This window comes from Tiliqua scincoides, chromosome 6, assembly GCF_035046505.1.
Source record: "Tiliqua scincoides isolate rTilSci1 chromosome 6, rTilSci1.hap2, whole genome shotgun sequence".
NCBI lineage: Eukaryota > Metazoa > Chordata > Lepidosauria > Squamata > Scincidae > Tiliqua > Tiliqua scincoides.
Genome location: NC_089826.1, coordinates 22354842 through 22373846, shown reverse-complemented (window position 1 = coordinate 22373846; position 19005 = coordinate 22354842). Strand labels below are relative to the sequence as shown.

Below are 19005 nucleotides of genomic sequence, written 5' to 3'. Positions count from 1 at the left end.
CCAGCTTTACCTGTTCCTCACTAAATTCCACAGCTGGCTTACAGGAAATGAAATGCTAGTTCAGAGCACAGATAAAACCAAGAAGATTTACTGAATGGTTATGTTGCTTTCTATAAATCAGGCTTGTGAATTACTGGAAAAAGCAGTAAATGTGTTTGGTAATATTGATCCATTCTTGGTTCTGAATCTGGCGAGCTGTAATTGGAAACAGATCACTGTAATTTATTAATATGTCAGTATCAAGGTTTACAGAACAGATTAGTGGGAACATGTTACATTCAGAAGTCGTAGCAATTACATTATTTTTAAGTTACATCAAATGATTGTATATTGCTTTATTCAGTTCTTGTATTTGGACACTTAATTATGAGATTAAGCTGAATCAAACCTTTGTTTAGAATTTTTTTAAATAATTTGGTTTGTAAAAGTTTGATTATTTTAATTACATTAGTGTTTTCTAATTTATTTTGAAGTTAGTTTTGTTTATTGGGACACAATGTTATTTGCATTTCATTGCTTTGTTCTGTTTCAGTCAATCAAATATACCCCATTCAAACAGTAATAATGAGTTATCCGCTGCTGCTAATCTTCCTCTTATTATCCGAGAGCGGGATACAGAATATCAGCTAAACAGAATTGTACTATTTGACAGACTGCTAAAGGTATGAATTAACCAAGCTGGGATAGTTTGATTTCCTTAGCATGCAAAATTGACTTTCTCTGTTTTGCCCTTGAGAAATTCTGAAAAAAATATGATATCAACATGAGGACACTTGAAACCTAGATATAATTCAATTGTTATCCAGCCTCCTCCCCATCTCAGAGCAGTACAGGTCCAGCCTATTTATACACAGATTTTTTATACATGGATTTTACTCAACACAAATGGCCCCCTGCAAATGAGAAGGAATGTGCTGATCGCTGGAGAAGGGGAAAATGCACTTTAAAATCAGTTTTAAAAACTGAACAGTCCTTTAACAATAGCTTCCTTAATGAGAGAGAGAGAAGGCAGCTGGCTGACAATCCATCAATCCTTCTCTCTTGTCTTCTTAATGACTCTTATCTTAGAGTCAAAAGGTCAGCAAGGCTGTTTTTCAATCAAAGAAACGTTTTTTAAATTGAAACTTTTTTTTTAAATTGATTTGCTATAGTGCGTTTTTTGCCATCCAAGTGAGTGCTTGGAGTGGAACTCATGCGAATAATTAGTCTCAACCAGTATATGTGGCTCTTCTCCCCTCCCCCTTTCACAACTACCTACTGAGGTAAGTTGGACAGCTACATGGTCAACATGTGACCTTTGTAGCAGTAACAAACCCGCCTTCATTGCACCCCAGGGCAGTTTTGCAACATCCCCCCCCAACATAGCCACCTATCACACTGCCGCCGCCCCTCCCCAGGATACTCACCAAGGCTAACGAAGTCTCGCGCGGCACACAGGAAGACTCAATAAGCCTTCTGAGACGTCTTGCACCGTTTTAAACAATACTTCTGGTTTCCTGACAAAATCAGAAGTATTGCTTAAGACCGCGTGAGAAGCCTCAGGAGGCTATTCATGCACTGCCAGATGGGGTGGGATGGCAGGCAGAGCCGGCAGGGGCAAAAGGCATTTGACCCCCGCCCCAGGTCTGCCACTGCTTTGTAGGTGGTGATTGATGATTGGAAGCTTTCGTTGTTTTGCTCTTTCAGCTGTTTTCAATTACAAACACACTTCAAATTTCATCCATGTGCTTTCCTCTTTCGTCCAATTTTATCTGACCTTCCATGACATCTGTCAATATTTTTTTTTCTTTCATTTTTGTTTGTTTAGGTTTCACATTCATTTGCTTGTGTTATACAGTTATTTGTTTTTTGCTAGCCAAAATAAATTTGCAAGCTAAACAAGGCTATTCTTTGACTATCCTTTTTAAAAAACTTTTATCCTTACTCTTGTTCCTAACCAGACCATGCTCTGGTCCCTAACCAGTGCAAGGTATTGCTGAATATTAATATTAGAATATATTGAAAGTATTTCATAAGACCATAAGAACAGCCTTGTTAGATCAAGCCTTGTTCGTCTAGTCTAGTATCTGCTTTCCCTAATTTCAATGAATTTCTCTGCCTTGTTGATAAAATAATCTAATTCTGTAAAACATTGTTATTTTGTTTCCAGGCCTATCCGTACAAAAAAAACCAAATTTGGAAAGAAGCCAGAGTTGACATTCCTCCACTAATGAGAGGTTTAACTTGGGCAGCCTTACTTGGGGTAGAGGTAAGAGTAGGACAAAAAGCAGGGATTATTGCTTATGTTTAGACTTCTGATTACGGATTTGTTGTATTAAGAAACAATGTACGTAATTACATACTGATGAAATAGGATAATTTTTTCCCCTCTGTTGAATGATAAGGAAAACAAAGTAAGGGATAAAGTTAAGGGAAGATGCTATTGAGGCTGGATGACTTGAGATTGGGGTGAGGCAGTGAGTGTTGCAAATGTAATAGGAAAGGAAGATGTTTTCTTATTCCCTTACCCCCAAGCATGGAAGGAGCTGAGAATGTTGCTCAGGAGAATGTGGCTGCAGTCCTAACCACTCTTTCCAAAGAATAAACCCCATTGAACAAAATAGGACTTACTTCTGAGTAGACCTGGTTAGGTTTGTGCCCTAAGTTACTCTGCTTTTTCCATGAGCAGTGTGTTTCTGTCCTTACTGCAATCAAAATCAATAAAACATTTGAGGCGAATGTTTTCAAACTTCAGCATGAGGTGAAACTCCATAGGTGAAACTTATGGTGGTGGACATCAAAGGCAGCAGGGCTACAACCTAATCTTATACTGCTGTCCTTACTGGCCTCAACTTTCTTTGCTTCAGTCACTGCATTCTTACCTACAGGGTATTTGGTCTAAAGGGCTGCTTCTCTCACTCATCCATCCTAGTTCTAGTCAGGTTCTAGGTTCTCCATCCTAGTGAGCATAGAGTAGGTCAGAGCTAAGTCTGGACAAGCAGGCTCATCCTCATCAATATATAGGAGGGCCAGAAGAACTTCTGCGGTTAGCAAAGGAAGCATCTGGGCTGGCTGTCCTTCCCCAGCACCAAATTTGCCCCAAACCTTTGAAGCTGTTTTTCAGTGAGATGGGATGAGAAACATTTGTTACCTTCCTCCCATCTCAAGGAACTGGATTCAGATGTAGAAAAATAAAGCTGTGTACCCAAAAACAGCTCCTAGGTTTTTCTTTTTGTGCAGTATATCTCTAGCTTGCAGGAGTGATGCATTCCAACAGTTCTGTTTACCCCTCGTGAGACTTACTGCTAGGAAAAGCACCCATTCTCTCTCTTCACCCGTGTGTCCCATTATAAGAACATGATGGCAATGGTAAGACTAGCTTGGCTCCAGCCATTGCCCAGCTACAGAGAGCTTGCTTCCCTTCTCCCTACCAGAAGTGAACACTGGTCTCCTCCAGGTGCCCAGGGACTGCAGCACTGAATGGAAACATTCTCTAACCTCTGCCATCAATTAGAAGGCTAGACACTGCTACATTGCAAGCATGTTATAGGATTTCATTTGTGGTACCTCCCTGGGTGGATTCTGAATGCCTCCTTGAATGAATCTCCAGTAGGAGAATGCTTGATAAATTTTACAAAAATGGATAATACTTTGGGGGTGTATGTGTAAGATTTTAAAATTTTGATAAGCAATCATTAATAAGGGAAGTTGCTGAATCTACACAGTTTTATTGTTCACTATTACATAACTGAACATCATGAACTCAGATTCAACAAGCTCACAATTACCCGCCTGTCAAACAGTCTCTACTTACATATGTGTGCAGGGGCTTAACTAGCAGTCTTCAAGAGCTAATGATGAAGATCTTTTCTCAAAACTTTTCTGGTCACCTCTGTTGCAGGTTTACAGGGATTCTCACCTTGGCCTCCAGAACCTCTTTGTATGTCTAGAAGGCATCTCTCTGTCACTCTGTCTCTCTTCTCTTCAGCTGTTTCTTTTCCTTCAACAATTGGTCCAACCTCCATCTGCCATTTTCCCAGCTGTCCTTCACTGCTCAACAGTTCTTCTCTCTCATTGCCATAATAACTAGCAGTTTGCTATTCACACTCTAGTGTGTTTATTTGAAGCATTTGTACTCTGTCCTTCAGCTAACAAGGCTCCCAGAGCAGCTTACATAAAATCAAAGTATGGGAAATCATTAGAATGGAAAAAGGTGTGGTGAGGGTGATGTGCTTTGCTTGCTGCTTCTCTTCCTCTTCTGCATGGGCAGCTGATGTTTCTGTCACTGCAGGTGTGGTGGAACAGTCCATATTTAAGGGGAAATAGCAGAGAGAGGTGATTAGGGTGCTTCTTCACTTTGCTGGCTTTCTTTCCTTCCTCTTCCTCTCCCGCAGGGCAGTTGATGTTTCTGTGGCCACCATGAGGTTAGAAGGACACAGTCAAAGCTTAAAGATCTGCCCCTCAACTTGTTTCTTCCAAACAAGATTCATTACAGTGTGCTATATCAAGTGCTAGCAAAAATGCCATGTTTTTCGCCATGGTGTACTTTGATAAGTTCAGTACTTTTTAATAGAATCTTACTTAATGCTTTAACCTCTTGCTCATTTTAGGGTGCCATTCAAGCAAAATACGACGCCATTGACAAGGACACTCCAATTCCTACAGATAGACAAGTATGTCCATCATTTTGAGGAAGAGACATGCACATCTCTTCCCATCAAACTCTGAGTAATTGTGTCTTGCACTGTGTGTGATAAACTTTCAGCTCCAAAACAAGGGTGAGAGTAGCTTAGCCATTTTGAGATGCTTAATATGTCCTGTTTTGATAGAAATATAAACATTGTATAATTTTTAGTAACCAGAATGCCATGTACTACATGTATATGACATTTCAAGACTTCTGAGTGTGCGTGCATTCGCAGGTTCCTAATATTGCCTAACAGGAGGCATATCCACTGCATCCTAAAGTCCTTGGTCATGGACATCAGTTACAGACACAGTGCCAAAGCTAGGCTCCTGCCAGGGTTTTGGATTATAGTCCATCAGACGGAACAAATTAAGTACTCTCCTGTTGCCAGGATCCTCTCAAACTTTGGAAAGGAGAAGCCAAAGCAGCAGTGCCTGCCATCACAGGTTTTCTGGCAAATGAGAAATGCCTTTCTAAAGTGTTGGGGAGGCCTTCTGAGGCACACGGAGGTTGTGTGAGGCCTTCCTGCGCCTCAGAAGGTTTCACGGAGGCTTCTGACTAGCACTTCTGGTTTGTCAGCAGGGCTGTCCCATGGATTTGACTATCTGAGGAAATCAGTATTCACAGTGGGTCCTGGAACAAATCTGCCACAGATACCCAGGGCCAACTGTATACCACTTTGTTTCTTTATGTTTGTATCACATTTGCCCTGATCTTTTCTTCTGTGCTTGACTTTTATTGTAGATTGAAGTTGATATTCCTCGCTGTCATCAGTATGATGAGCTTCTGTCCTCACCAGAGGGTCATGCAAAATTTAGACGGGTATTGAAGGCATGGGTAGTTTCCCATCCTGATCTTGTATATTGGCAAGGTTAGTTCAGATGGCTACTATGGCTAGCAATTTTTTTTAAGTCTCAAACCTCCTATTTCTTAAGCAATTCAAAACCTCTTTTTGTCATGCTTGGAGAAGCTGCTGTCCTGGAGAGCTTCCCCAGGCCTCAGAATGCATTATAAGGGCAAAATCGGGGTGTTTGTTGTTTTTTTTGGACGAAACGGCCATCCTGAAGCCCACAGAGGCTGCAGGTGGATGTGCGCGGCCTCTGTAGACTTCAGAAAGCCCTCCAGAGGTGACAGGAATTGTGCTCCAGTTGCATCCAGAGGGCAGAGGGCTTAAAAGGGCTAAAACTGTCAAGGAACGTGCCCTATCTCCTTGAAGGGGAGTTGCTGGCAGGCCCTAGCAGAGGCAGCCAAAGTCTGTGCTGAGTCATTCAGCAGGTGAGAAGTGATTGCCTGCTGAGTGACTGCAGACGCAGCTGGAATTGGGTGGGGCTAATTAACCCAAGCCTACCCTCACACAGGCACCCATTGGCCAGCAGTGGAATAAAAACCGAGCAGCTGCCACTGGTCAAAGGGGGGTCCTTGGATGGCTGGAGACGGAGCACTCTGTCCTTATGCTCCCCACTTTGTGAAAGTGGGTAACTTTGGTTCCCTGCGTTGGAATCCATGCTTGTTGTTTTTCTTTTTGAATGTTATGTACCTGTAAATATAAGTTTGGAAGGATGCTGCTGTCTGCATTATGTATTCCTCATCGCCAACGCAAACTTTGCAGCTGCTTATCCTACACACTCACTTCCCGGTGACTGTGCCAAACTGAACGATCTTGGGCAGTGGGAGTAAGCTCAGCATTCACCCGATGCATCAACAGAAACAGCCAATTTCATTATCCACATTTATCTGGTCACCTCCGAGAAAGCCCTCCAGAGATGACCGGAGCATAGCTCTGGTCGCCTCCAGAGGACTCAGGTTGGCTCAAGTCTGGCTCATTGCAGGTCCAGGGGATCCTTGTTGAGCCAAATTTGCAAATACAGAATCTGCAGATATGAAGACCCCACCTGTACATTTAACTTGCAAATTGTTGGTGTTTTGGTTTTCTTCATATTGCATTTTAGTTAGGCTAACAGCCCAATCCCATGTATGTCTACTCAGAAATAAGGCCCACTGTATTCAGTGGGATTTGCTCTCAGATACATACACATGCCTGAGAGTGGTTCCATTGAGCTCAGTGGCATTAACTTCTGCATAGACTTATATAGAATTGGGCTGTAATTTAGTTAAGTATGTATCATGTTTTATAGCTAAATAAATAATTATTCTAAAACACTCTATTGTCATTGGCTCACTCAGTCAGTGTTTTTCTTCCCTGGTAGGTCTTGATTCCCTTTGTGCACCATTCTTATACCTGAATTTTAACAACGAAGGTAAGCTTTTTCCCACCAGTGTAAGTGTTCAGATTATTTCAACTGTCTGCAACCTGCTCATTCTGTGTAACAATACTGCTGAATGTATGTAATTATGTAATAATTAATGCACGTACATGCTGCATAGAGATTATATAAACCTGGACATGTGACTAATGGCTATATTGCTGCTCATATTCATTTGATGCAAATTTAGTTGCTAGAGGTAGCTTACTTGCGAGTTTGAAGGACAATGTTATATTACAGGTTGTGCCTCGTAATCCACTGGGGTTCTGTTCTGACATCTCCAGTGGATAAAAAAAATCAATGGAAAAATATCTTTAAAGACCAACTTCTGGGTTTCTTGCTTCCCCATTGTCGCCCCAGAATGCACTGGTATAGGTGCTGTACCACATTCGCTCAGTTAGAATTATTTAACAGCACAAAGGTAGGAAATTGGATTTTGATGCTTTTTTCCTTGTTACAAGGCATTTAAAGGTAGATCTTGGTATCATTGATGAGTCAAATCAGTGGATACCAAGGTTCCACCTGTATGTGGGTTTTTGTTTGTTGGATTTTTGATACATTTGCTAATAGTCTTCAGTGGCTAATAATTTGTGCAAAAAAAATTTAAACTTTAATAACTTTTATTATCAAGCACCACTGCTTCATAAAAGACATCTGAAATGTTCAAACTTTAATAATTTATGGGTGAAGAAAGTTCTCATTGTTCTGTTCTGTTCTGTTTTAGCCCTGGCCTATGCCTGCATGTCTGCTTTTATTCCCAAGTATCTGTATAACTTCTTTCTCAAAGACAACTCTCATGTGATTCAAGGTACGTTTAATGTTTAAATCTTCTGATGAATCTTCTTTAGAAATGTCTGTGTTGATCTGTATAATGTTTACATTATCTATATAATATTTAAATTTTATAATTTTTCAACCCTATGGGGGACTCGGGCAGTCCACTCCTATGGTCTAGCGGTGTCTAGCAATACAGTCACCCTGAAATGGCTGCCACTGCATCCAGTGGGACTGTGGCAGTCTCTAGGGTCTCCTCGGGGTAAGGGAATTGTTGTTCCCTTACCCTGTGTCAAGTGCCATGTTCAACATGTTCAGCATTGGGTCTCTTCAGATCAGTGCCCACTGTTTAGTGGGCACAGAACCAAGGAGGCCTGTGTCAGCCTTACAGGTTCAGGAGGGGACACAGGTTTAAGTGGCAGATCCTGCCTTTGCCCCGCCCTTCTCCTGGTCTGATTCTCCCCCATGGTCCACCCTCCTGGTAAGATAAAAGGAACAATTCTGTAAATGGAAAACTATATAATGTGGAGGTGGGATCCCCCCCCCCCCCATGGCATTTAGGGTGAAGGCTATTCTCTTTATTTGTGCTACATTAAATAAAAATTGCAAAATGTGGAAATAAAGATGGAATTTAACAATCCTGGTTTATATAGATATCTGTCTGTAATCCATGTTCTGACAGGAATGCGAAGGTAGAAGTTGGGATATGTTGGGCTGTATCCAGAGCTGCGCAGATGGAATGATACTCACTCAAGTGAACTTTGCTCCCAGAAGTTGCCTCCATCCCTTTCTGCAATGTCTCCCCTCCCTCTGTAGCTGAAAGGAGCACAGATGGCAGAAGGGCAAGGAAGTTCCCATGTGAAAACTTCATTATGTTTGTGCAACTCTGGATACAACCTGGTACTTTTAAACATTTTAAGCCAACCACCTAGGGACAGGACATTCCCCAAGAGACACAATTGTACAGCTAATTGTATTCTGTGATTTCTCCTTAATGGATTGTAATTCAGCTGTGTGTTACTGAAGTTAGAACTGAGTCTATAATGGCATCACTGCTGCTTCATTAAATGTTTACTAGGCAGCACAAGACCCAACCAGAACATCTTCAAACAGGTTCATTCTTGTAAGGAAATTGCAGAACCACCAGATGTCCCTAAAGGAGTGATAAGAACTTGGCTTTTCACAGAGCAACCATTCAAGGGTCAATTTGTAAACTAGTGGCTCCATTTGGTGATCTCCAACAATGTGGTCATGACCCAGATAGGATCACATAGACATGGCAACTGTATGTACCACAACTGCCTTATGAGCAGTTAGTTGTACATACACAATTTTACATGAGTTTGGCAGCTCATTGTGATTGTGTAGGCAGGATGAACAGCCCTTTTGTTGAAGTATGAGTATTTAAGTAATTTACTGTAATCCTGTGATGTCTGGGAGCTCTTGGTGGCTTCACAGCACCCTCAGAGGCCTTTGCATGGGAAATGAAAAGTGTAGCATCTCCAGTTTCAGAATTTTGTTTTATGCGGCCGTAGTGTATAGCTTTTAAAACCAACTGCTATGAATGAAAATGCAAGATCAACTAAGGTTTTTAGCTATAGGATATCAAATTAACTAACTAAATGAATAATTTGTATCTTCTGAACCAGTGCTCTTTGGCTGAACCCAACTGATACATGTTCATGAAAGGATATGTGCCTTCAGTAGGCATTTAATTAACCATGTATCCCCACATAGCAATTATATTTTATGAGCCTGGCTATTCAAATAAAGATGATACTTAACAAGGTATAGCAAATCCATGTAGAGCCACCAGAGGCACAAATCCCTTGTTAGAAAAAGAAATGAACATTCAGGAAGCTAATTGTAAATTTGTTTTCATCAGGACATGGCTTAGTTTATGATTAGCATTTTTAAATACTGTACCTGCAGTAGCTGAATTTATTAGAAACATAAAATATGTTAAGGCTTTGTGTGGAGAAAGCTAAATCAAGTAAGTTCATTCCAGGGACGTAGAGGTAATGCAGTACCAGAGGCCCAGAGAGGATATCATAGCAGATGGGAGAGTATTGCTGCTTGTAGCTCTGTGGCAAAATTAGAAGTATCAAAAAAGAGTCATGGAGCAACCTACTGTGCCTTCTACTTGGCCAGCAATGTCACCAGTACAAATTTTGCAATTGAAAAATTCATGAATCATAACTAAAGAACATTCCATTTCATACCTAGAGATACCAGGGATTGAACTTGGGACCTTTTGCCCCCCACACATTTGCTTTCCTGCTGAATGGTGGCTCTTTTTTGTCCATTTCAAAATGTGAGAAAAACAGAGGTGACTGGGTCAGTGTGGAGAGCTAGAAAAAGCCACATTACAGCTGTGTCAGCAGGCATCTCTGCACACCTAATCTGCAAGGTTGTGCAATTTCAAAAGGTCTGCAGCATGTTATGTTGCCAGATTTAAGCACTATTTTCCCTTGGTGTTTTTGCTACGACACCAATCAGCAGTCAATTTTGTATATTTGGGGAGATGTTTGGTTTCCAAGGCTTCAAGTTTGGTTTCCTAGAGACCAGAAAGGTGAAAATTAAAAATAAAATTTGAGCTCTTTGAGATTCCTTACTACAGGAAATGTTCTAGGAGTTCTTTGCATAAAGGAAAATGCACAGGCAGAACCAAATGCCCTGTTACACTGCAAAAAATGGTGGTACCTTACAACAGTCCTATAGCATGTGAGCCTGTGCTGCGAGACCCTCGGGCTTTTCTGACGATAGAATCTGTTGTTGGATCAGATGACAGTAAGACATTGAGCACTAAATTGTCAAACCAGCACCTTTTGTTGTTGTTCAAGATTCCTTCAGAGTCTAGAGATGGTTCTAAAATAACTTTTCAGTTTTTTGTGTGTGTGTGTGAGAGAGAGTGAGAGAAAGAGAGAGAGATTTAATTATTCGGGCAAGACATTCAAAATACATCTGCTCTTCTGAACATGGCATGTGGTTCTATTAGCAAGTTAAGACAGTTATATATAAATCTAGCTAGATATCAGTCACCAGGGGAATAGTCACTAAATATATATGCCATGTCCGGGGAACAAACATACGTAACTTGAGTGTCTTGTCCAAAAACAAGTGATGTAATGACATATGCTGTTTTTGATATCTTGGTTCAAATGGATGTTTCTGAGCCAACTGCAAATACTGTGAGAGAAAATCTTCTTCCTTTAATAAATTATTTAAACTACATTTGTCCCTGTCAGTCCTTCTTTTTACAGGACTGTGGGCCCTCGGTATCCATGGAGGAAGTGTTCCAGGACCCAGCAGCAGCACACAAACTGAGGGGGGGGCCCCAACAGTTTAGCCCCTCACTCCATGCCTGCAACTCACTGGAGCTGCAATCCTAGTCACCCTTCCCTGGCCGTAAGCCCCATTAACTATAACGGGGCTTACTTCTGTGAAGACAGTCTTGAGATTGGGCTCTTAAGCTCTCTCTCTCCCTGCTTCTCATACAGAACCTAAGACTGCAATCCTATCCACTCTTTTCTGGGAGTAAGCCCCATTCACTATAATGGGACTTACTTCTGAGTAGACACAGGAGTGGGTTTGGCTGGTTTTGATGGGTTGCCTGTGCCTGCATAGGAACCTGAAGAGGGGAGCAGCAAGGCAAGAGGTGCCCAAGACGTGCTCATCAACTCATCATTTCTTCATAATTCATCGATCCCTATTCTACTCCTTAAGGCAGAGGTTTTCAGACTGGTGCATCGCAACACCCCAGCCTGAGGGCTCTGGCTTCTTTCCCCTTAAGGGGCAGGGAGGAGGTAGTGGCGCGATCCCCAGGATCCACTTCCACGGATCGCTCCACTTTCACTTCTGCTGACCTGGGGAGCCCTGCAGTCGCTCATGCAGGGCTCCCCGTACCCTTGTCAGGCTGCTGCAGGGACTGGTGAGTGCATCCCAGCCCCTGCAGCCCTCCTGAGCGGCACGGTCCTGGGATCATGTCGCTGCCTTCCCCCCGCCCCCACTGCCTCCCCACCTGCCCCCACAAGGACTTATTGCAGGTTTCAAACTCCCTGAGAGTTTGAAAACCACAGCCTTAAGGTAAGCTGCTGGCTGGTATGACTGTCTCAACCCCCTGCGCCTTTCAAACTGATACACACTTTCCTGGAAGTAAGCCTCATTGAACACAATGGGACTAAGGCACAAATCCTAACCAATTTTCCAGCACTGGCATAGCCAATGGGATGTGTGCTGCATCCTGCAGTTGGGGGGCACTCAAGGAGGCCTCCTTGGCCTCCTAGCCAATGGGATGTGTGCTGCATCCTGCAGTTGGGGGGCACTCAAGGAGGCCTCCTCAAAGTAAGGGAATGTTTGTTTCCTCACCTATGAGCTGCATTGCCCTTATGTCGGTGCTCGAAAGTGGATTAGGATTGTACCCTTAATTCTGAGTAGAGAGGGACAGGAATGGACTCTAAATTAGATACACCTTTTAGATTTGTGGTCACTTACAGAAGGCTGCAATCCTATCCACATTTACCTGGGAGTAAGCTCCATTGACTATAATAGGACTTACTTCTGGGTAGACATGCATAGATTGGGCTCTGAGGGCCCAATCCTATCCGACTTTCCAGCTCCAGTGTAACCACAATGCAGCCCTTTGATAAGGGAACGCATGTTCCCATACCTTGAGAAGGTCTCAGTGACTACCCCTTCACCACAGGATGCAGCACATACCCCACTGGCACAACTGCACCAGCACTGGACAACTGGATAGAATTGGGCCCTCAGTCACCCACAGAAGTAAGTAAGGGCGCCTTTGGTTTCCCCCTTTTTAGAAGCCTCCAGTGAGCTCTAAAAATGTTTCTATTTCAGCAAGCCTTCTGATTTTAGTCTTTAGCATCTGACACCTTCTGGTTTTATTGGTGCTTTTATTATTTATTGATTATTGCATTTTATGTGCTTGTGTGTTCATCCATTATGTCTGTGATTGCTGCTTTTTTACATTAATTAATTACATTGGGTCTTTTTATTTGTTAAAGTGAGTTACATTGCATTTTACAGTTTTATTTCAGATGCATACATATATTTAAATTATTGTAAGCCACTTTGGGTGCCCCTTGGGAGAAAGGTGGGATAAAAAATTAAACAGACGAATAAATAACACAACTTAGTTTTAATTCATACAACTTTTGGCTCAATCCTAACTTGCAACAAGTGCTTACTTTTCTGAAATATTAACCAATATTTCTCATTAACTTTAACAATTAAAAAGACCCAAATTAGCTAATTAAATTTGATGTCATTGCACGGGAGGGGGGTTACACGGGGGGGTTGCACGGGAGGGGGGACTAGCAGCTGGGTTAGCTATGCCACTGATATGCTTTTAACAATGATAGTAAATGGAACTTACTCCTGTGTAAGTGTGGATAAGATTGCAGCCTAGATAGTTAAGAATTTTCCTGCTTGATAATGTCACTTCCATGACATCACTTCTGGTGGGTCCTGACAGATTCTCATTCTAAAAAGTGAGTCCCACTGCTAGAAGTTTGAGAACCACTGCTCTTTGGTTATCAGGGTAGAGTAACTTGATCATAACACATAAACTGCTGTTAAAAGAATCTCAAGCACCCCCATAAACCTATAACTATCAAGCCCAAGTGAAAGAGAAAGCTGTTTAAAGAAACTGCAACAAACTTACTTTCTAAAGACATGGCCAAATATGTTGAACTGCACCTCTACAATTACAGCATATATAACATGTTCCTGCAATGTATATACTTCACTACTTTCTTTTATAGGAAGAAAAATACTTTGAACACTGATTGCATAGTAGTTGTAGTCAATATTTTAAACTTCTCACTCCCTGTGTGTTGTGTTTTGTAATGGAAATTATGTAGAAAAATCTTTGTTTCTAATCCCTAAGGCCAAATTCCTTGTGAAATATTTTTTCTAAAATGTCTTTCTGTTTATTTGCACTCCTACAACTCCAGAATACCTGACAGTGTTCTCCCAGATGATTGCTTTCCATGACCCTGAGCTAAATAACCATCTCAACGAAATTGGCTTCATTCCAGATGTAAGTGGAAATGTTTCTTATAACTTTTTAAAATGCTAGTGGAAAGGAAAGTAGGGTCAGTTTCAAAAGTTTCTTTCCACGTGTCCCAGTCCGAGGCAAACTTAATACAAGTCGCTCTCAGAACTGGGTAGCAGCTGACAGTGCAATCATTGAATGGCAAACTGAAGCAACTGTGCCACTTCAGTATAATCAGTATCAAACAAGTACAGTGATGCATCACTTGATCTTTTCTACCTCATTCCTTGCTATTTCTGCCCACCTAAGAGCTAGTACTGAAACCTGCCTTAGAGAACATTGATTCCTTGCTTGTTTCATTTTAACTGTTGCAGCTTTCTTCAAACAATCCTGACTCATAGTTTGACAGTGCTATGAATTCTCTATTTGTGATCTGCGTGTATAGCAAAACATTCATTGCTGGATACTGCAGTTCCCAGATTTCTCTGGAGAGAGGGAATAGTTGTTGAGACAGATTAAGTCTGTGGTATAGAGCTGTCATAAGGTGCTGCGTCACAAGCCATGGTTAGGTTTGGTTTCTTGAGTCGCAGATTGCTTTAAGCATAGATGTCTTAGAAACATTTGAATTATGACCTGCAGATTCTGTGCACGTTTGTATTAGGTTCCTGTGTCTGGAAACTCTCTCTATACAAGCACACACAGTCCTTGCTACAGCAGGCTTTACAGTCTGAAAAAACTGTCAGAGCAGTGATGTTGGAAGGTATCCAATTTCACATAAAAGAGTAGCTAACTACAACACTACCGTGTCCTTAAAATTGACTTGCAGTTTTTAAATAATCCTAGTCGAAGGAGTTCTTGTTGCTTGAAAAATAAGATCTGTGTTATGTTTCTGTACCTGTGATTCAACAGACTCCATCAAGGTGAAGGATTGCACTTCAGCAGTGATGTGAACCAAATTTTCATGCTTGAGTACTGATCCTATCAAATCAAACACTGATTAATCTTTCAGGTTATTGCTGTGGTAAAAATTATTTCTTGGCATTCTTCTATTTGCTTTATTTTATAGAGCTTTTAGGATGTTGAACACTACTGAACTGCCAACCATGTCAGTTGTTGCAATGCCTGCATTAAATATTATGTGAAGCTGATAGGGAAAAGTGAAGAGCATTAAAATTATATATTTCTTGTTGGATAAAATTCCATATTTACCAAATAGTTCAGACATGAAAGCAAGGCATTCATAAACCAACTGGTTCTTTCCAATAGAAAGGGAAGCAGTGTTTAAATTATTTTGGATTGCTTTCTGCTACAAACTTTGAAAATGGCACAGCTCTCAACTTGCCATTAATTAATAGGTTTTGTCTATGGTTACTCAGTAACCACTCAGCAAACATTGCCATGACTTCAGTTTTAATTCAGTTGCAAGAAACTGTGTACCTAGCTAATTAGTTCAACAAATAAAATTTATTATTATTATTATTATTATTATTATTATTATTATTATTATTATTATTATTAAAATGTTGTATAGTACAGTACAGCTAATTGAACAGGGTTGTTGTGAGGATAAAAATTACTTTGTATTTGTTTTTCAATTTATATACTGCCTGTCTTTCTCCAAGGCACACTAGTATACATGGCTCTTTCCCTTTCATTCATTGTTACAGTAACCCTGTGAAGTAGATGAGGTATTGACTGATCCAAGAAGACAGGCAGCCCAATCCTATGCTTCCCTAGCACCCAGAGCTGCAGTATCGCCAAAATGGCGACCACTGCATCCAGTGGGGCAGAGAAGTAGCGCAGGTCTCCTCAGGGTAAGGCAGTGGTTCTCAAACTCTCTGGGAGAGTTTGAGAACCACTAAGTTTTTGTTGCAGACAGCAGGGCAGAGGGAAGGCAGAGACACAAAGCTCAGCATCGCGCCTCTGATCTGGGTGCAAGGGTACGCTGCCACTCACCCCTGCCTGCAGCAGCCTCCTGGGGATTGGGAGAACCCTGCGCCAGCCTCAGCAGGGCTCCCAACGCAGCGCAGAGACTTCCAGAAGACGATCGTGACCACTTCCTGTTTCACAATCACAAAACCTAAAGTGGTCACAATCGTCTTCTGGAGGGCTCTGCGCTGCGTGGGGAGCCCTGCTGAGGCTGGCCTCGGGTTCTCCCAATCCCAGGAGGCTGCTGCAGGCAGGGGTGAGTGGTAGTGTCCCCTATACCCAGATCAGAGGCGTGATACTGATCATCTCTGTCTTCTCCCACCCCTCCCCTTAAGGGAGAACTACCCAGGGCTCTCAGGCTGGGGCATCGCAATGCCCCAGTCTGAAAACCACTGGGGTAAGGGAACAAAAGGGAACTAAAGCTGCTATTCAGTGAACCCGTGTCAAGTTTTATGGACCTGGTGGAGACAGAATATGGCAGCAGAGCCTGCTGCCACCTCTGCTCTTTCAGAACCACTCCTCCCCTCCCACTGCCCTCTCCTCCCAAATTCCGCCCTCTCCCCCCTCCTCAAAAAGGCCTGCCATTGGCCAGCAGTAGTACTTAACACCAGGAGCCCTTGGCGTTCTTCCTCTGACACCGTAGCCCTGTACCAACTGTCACTGGGCCCAGCACCAGTGGTGTGCCAGTACCACTGGTGCAAAAGTGCTTTATGGCACTTTTTTGCGACAGGCAGTGGCACCGACAGAGCGCCAGCACCACGGCCTGTAGGATTGGGTCCTCAGTGAGCTTATTAACTGAGCAGCAGTTTAAATCTGGGTCATTCCAGTCCAAGCTCTACACTTTAACCACTGCAACACACTGGTTGTATGTTCAGGAGAGAGCCATGGATAGAACCCAGATAAGCTGTAATGAGCTCCCTGAATAGGATAAAGGATAGGATAGAATGTAATAAATCCATGTGCTTCCATATGTGAAGTTCCAGGATTTGAGATTGACACACTGAGTTAAGGAGGCAACTTCTGACTGAGAGATTTTAAGAAGGCATTCTGAAAGCCCCCTTCATATCCCCCAGAAGCAACGAAGAGCTGTGGATTTGCACTACCTGGGATACTTCCAGTTGTAATGCAAATGGGGCGAGGAATCCATGCTCAACAGGCATGCCCCAGGAGTGCATATTATCTTAAAGCATCAGGTAATATGCACTTTCACCTTTTACGTCTCCCAGAAGTGGGAGGGAAAGACACACAAGTCATTTATATACTTCTTTACTTGCTGCTCTTATGAGATGTGAAAAGAGGTCAGTGCTGGGATACATGTGCCCAATTTCGTATTAGACTGACATAACGTATGACTTGAGTGCAATTGGGAAATACGGATGATTTTTTTTTCTTCAACAAAGCAGTATAAAACTGACTAGAAGGGAATTTAATTGGAATCACTGTTATAACTGGTCTCTGTTTTGAGGGGGGGAGAATCTATAAAGAACGAAATATTTAAAAGAAAACTTTCTTCATATGCTTGTTGAGGGTAAAACTTGTAAGACAGTCAATACTTTGAACATTGAAAGTTCTAAAATTGGGGCATACTTTAGTGTTGTAAAGCATTGATATGAAGTGAAAATAGGTGCAGCTCCCTAGACAGATATGTCCATCTTACCTTTTGAAAAAGGAGCAAACAACTTTGAGGAACTATTGCAGCAAGAATGTGAGCAGCCTTGATGCTTGTCTTGACACTTGGCTATACTTGAGTGAGGTTACTAGGGGGCAGTGTGTACTAAGAATACAATTCAGTAAATAGCAGCTGCTTCTTGCAGCTGTTTTTCAGCTGGAGTTTGGGAACCAGTTTTTGAGCCATGCTTTCTTGTTTTTGGCCCACTCAGATAGAGCAAGAAAGACAAAGCAAGGAGTGATGAGTTAACTAATTATTCTTTCCTGTTACCTGAGTGTTATATTTGGGGGGGGGGGGGATGTAACCTTGTATTGTTCATCTTGGATAGTGTAATCAGATAACTGACTGCTTTTTATCCATTCCTACTGCACAGTTGTTATCTCTGTGGTCAGCTCTGTCCATGCAGTCTTTATGGCTGTATTTACATATCTTGACAAGCCATATCTTTATATAATGGATGCATCAACCAAAGTTTTGGGTTTTCACATTTTTTCCCCTTCTTCTTTTACCTGACAGCAGAAGAGACTGATATCTTTCATACAAATCAGGATCAAACCATGGTTGGCATCCTGGTTTGTGAACTGAGTATGATTTGAACCATAGTTTCCCTATATATTAGGGGTCTCCAAACCTTTTGGCCAGAGGGCCGCATCAAATATCTGGTGTGGTGTGGAGGGCTGGAAAAAAAATTTAAATATAAAATTTAAATAAATACATTAGAGATGGAACTTAGATGAGTGAATAAATGAATGAATGGGCTCGTTCATTCAACCTCTCTGGCCCTCAGAACATCCTCCAGACACAATCAGAGCACAGTTCTGGTCATGTTCAGTTGAGCGGGCCAGAGGCTTTCAGGGGACAAGAGGTTGGCCGTGGGCCGGAAAGAGCCTTGCTGTGGGCCGCATCTGAATAGAATAGAATAGAAAATTTATTTGTCATTGCACCCGTATACACAAGTACAACAAAATTAGGTGCTTTTGCAAGGTAAAACAAGACAAGACCCACACAAAACAACAATACAGCAAAGTCAGGCAGACTACATATACAATCACCACATTGCTAAAACTCTGTTCTGGCCCCCAAGCCGGGGTTTGGAGACCCCTGCTATATACAGATGTAGTGGGAAACAACTGCTTGTTAAAACCATGAAGAAAACTTTCAGTTTCCTTCCCTCTCATGCAAAGAGGTAAAAAGGGAGGGGATATGTGTGAACTCGAGCTGTGCATTGCTGCACTGTTAATGCAGTTTAATTAGAAAGGACCTACTACAGTGCCATGCATATGCTTTCAGCCACTTCAGTAGATGCTCACCTGTTACTTCCCGGAAAGAAGTCTAAACCCAGTACAAGTCTAGGGACACATGGCCCCTCCCACCCATTGCGGGAAGAAAGTAACAAGTCAGCTGGGGCTGTAACTTATTTATATGTATCTGGTGTTAACTCTGACCACCCAAGGACAATTACCTTTGTTTCCATGTATAGATCTCTTGGCATGATGTGTATACTATTTTTGGGATTCCTTACCACAAGAGAAAAAGTAAGGTGCATGTAAGAGGTTAAGATTTAGATTCCAAAAAAATTATTTCCATTCTCCCCTCTGTCATCTTTCCTATGAACAGTTGGGCTTTGAGATGGAAGAGGGAAGCAGTTCTCATTTCAGATCAGCTGTAGAAGAAATGTTGTAGATGG

General features: G+C 42.0%; 1 protein-coding gene across 1 annotated transcript in view; it reads left to right on the top strand.

Moving 5' to 3' along the window:
* TBCK (TBC1 domain containing kinase) overlaps window positions 1-19005 on the top strand; it is a 127489-nt gene that overhangs the window by 55920 nt on the left and 52564 nt on the right. Inside the window, exons 13-19 of the mRNA XM_066631766.1 lie at window positions 533-662; window positions 2150-2248; window positions 4590-4652; window positions 5411-5537; window positions 6874-6924; window positions 7655-7738; window positions 13680-13765. Coding sequence (XP_066487863.1) covers window positions 533-662; window positions 2150-2248; window positions 4590-4652; window positions 5411-5537; window positions 6874-6924; window positions 7655-7738; window positions 13680-13765 — 640 coding nt within the window. The remainder of the gene's footprint in view (window positions 1-532; window positions 663-2149; window positions 2249-4589; window positions 4653-5410; window positions 5538-6873; window positions 6925-7654; window positions 7739-13679; window positions 13766-19005) is intronic.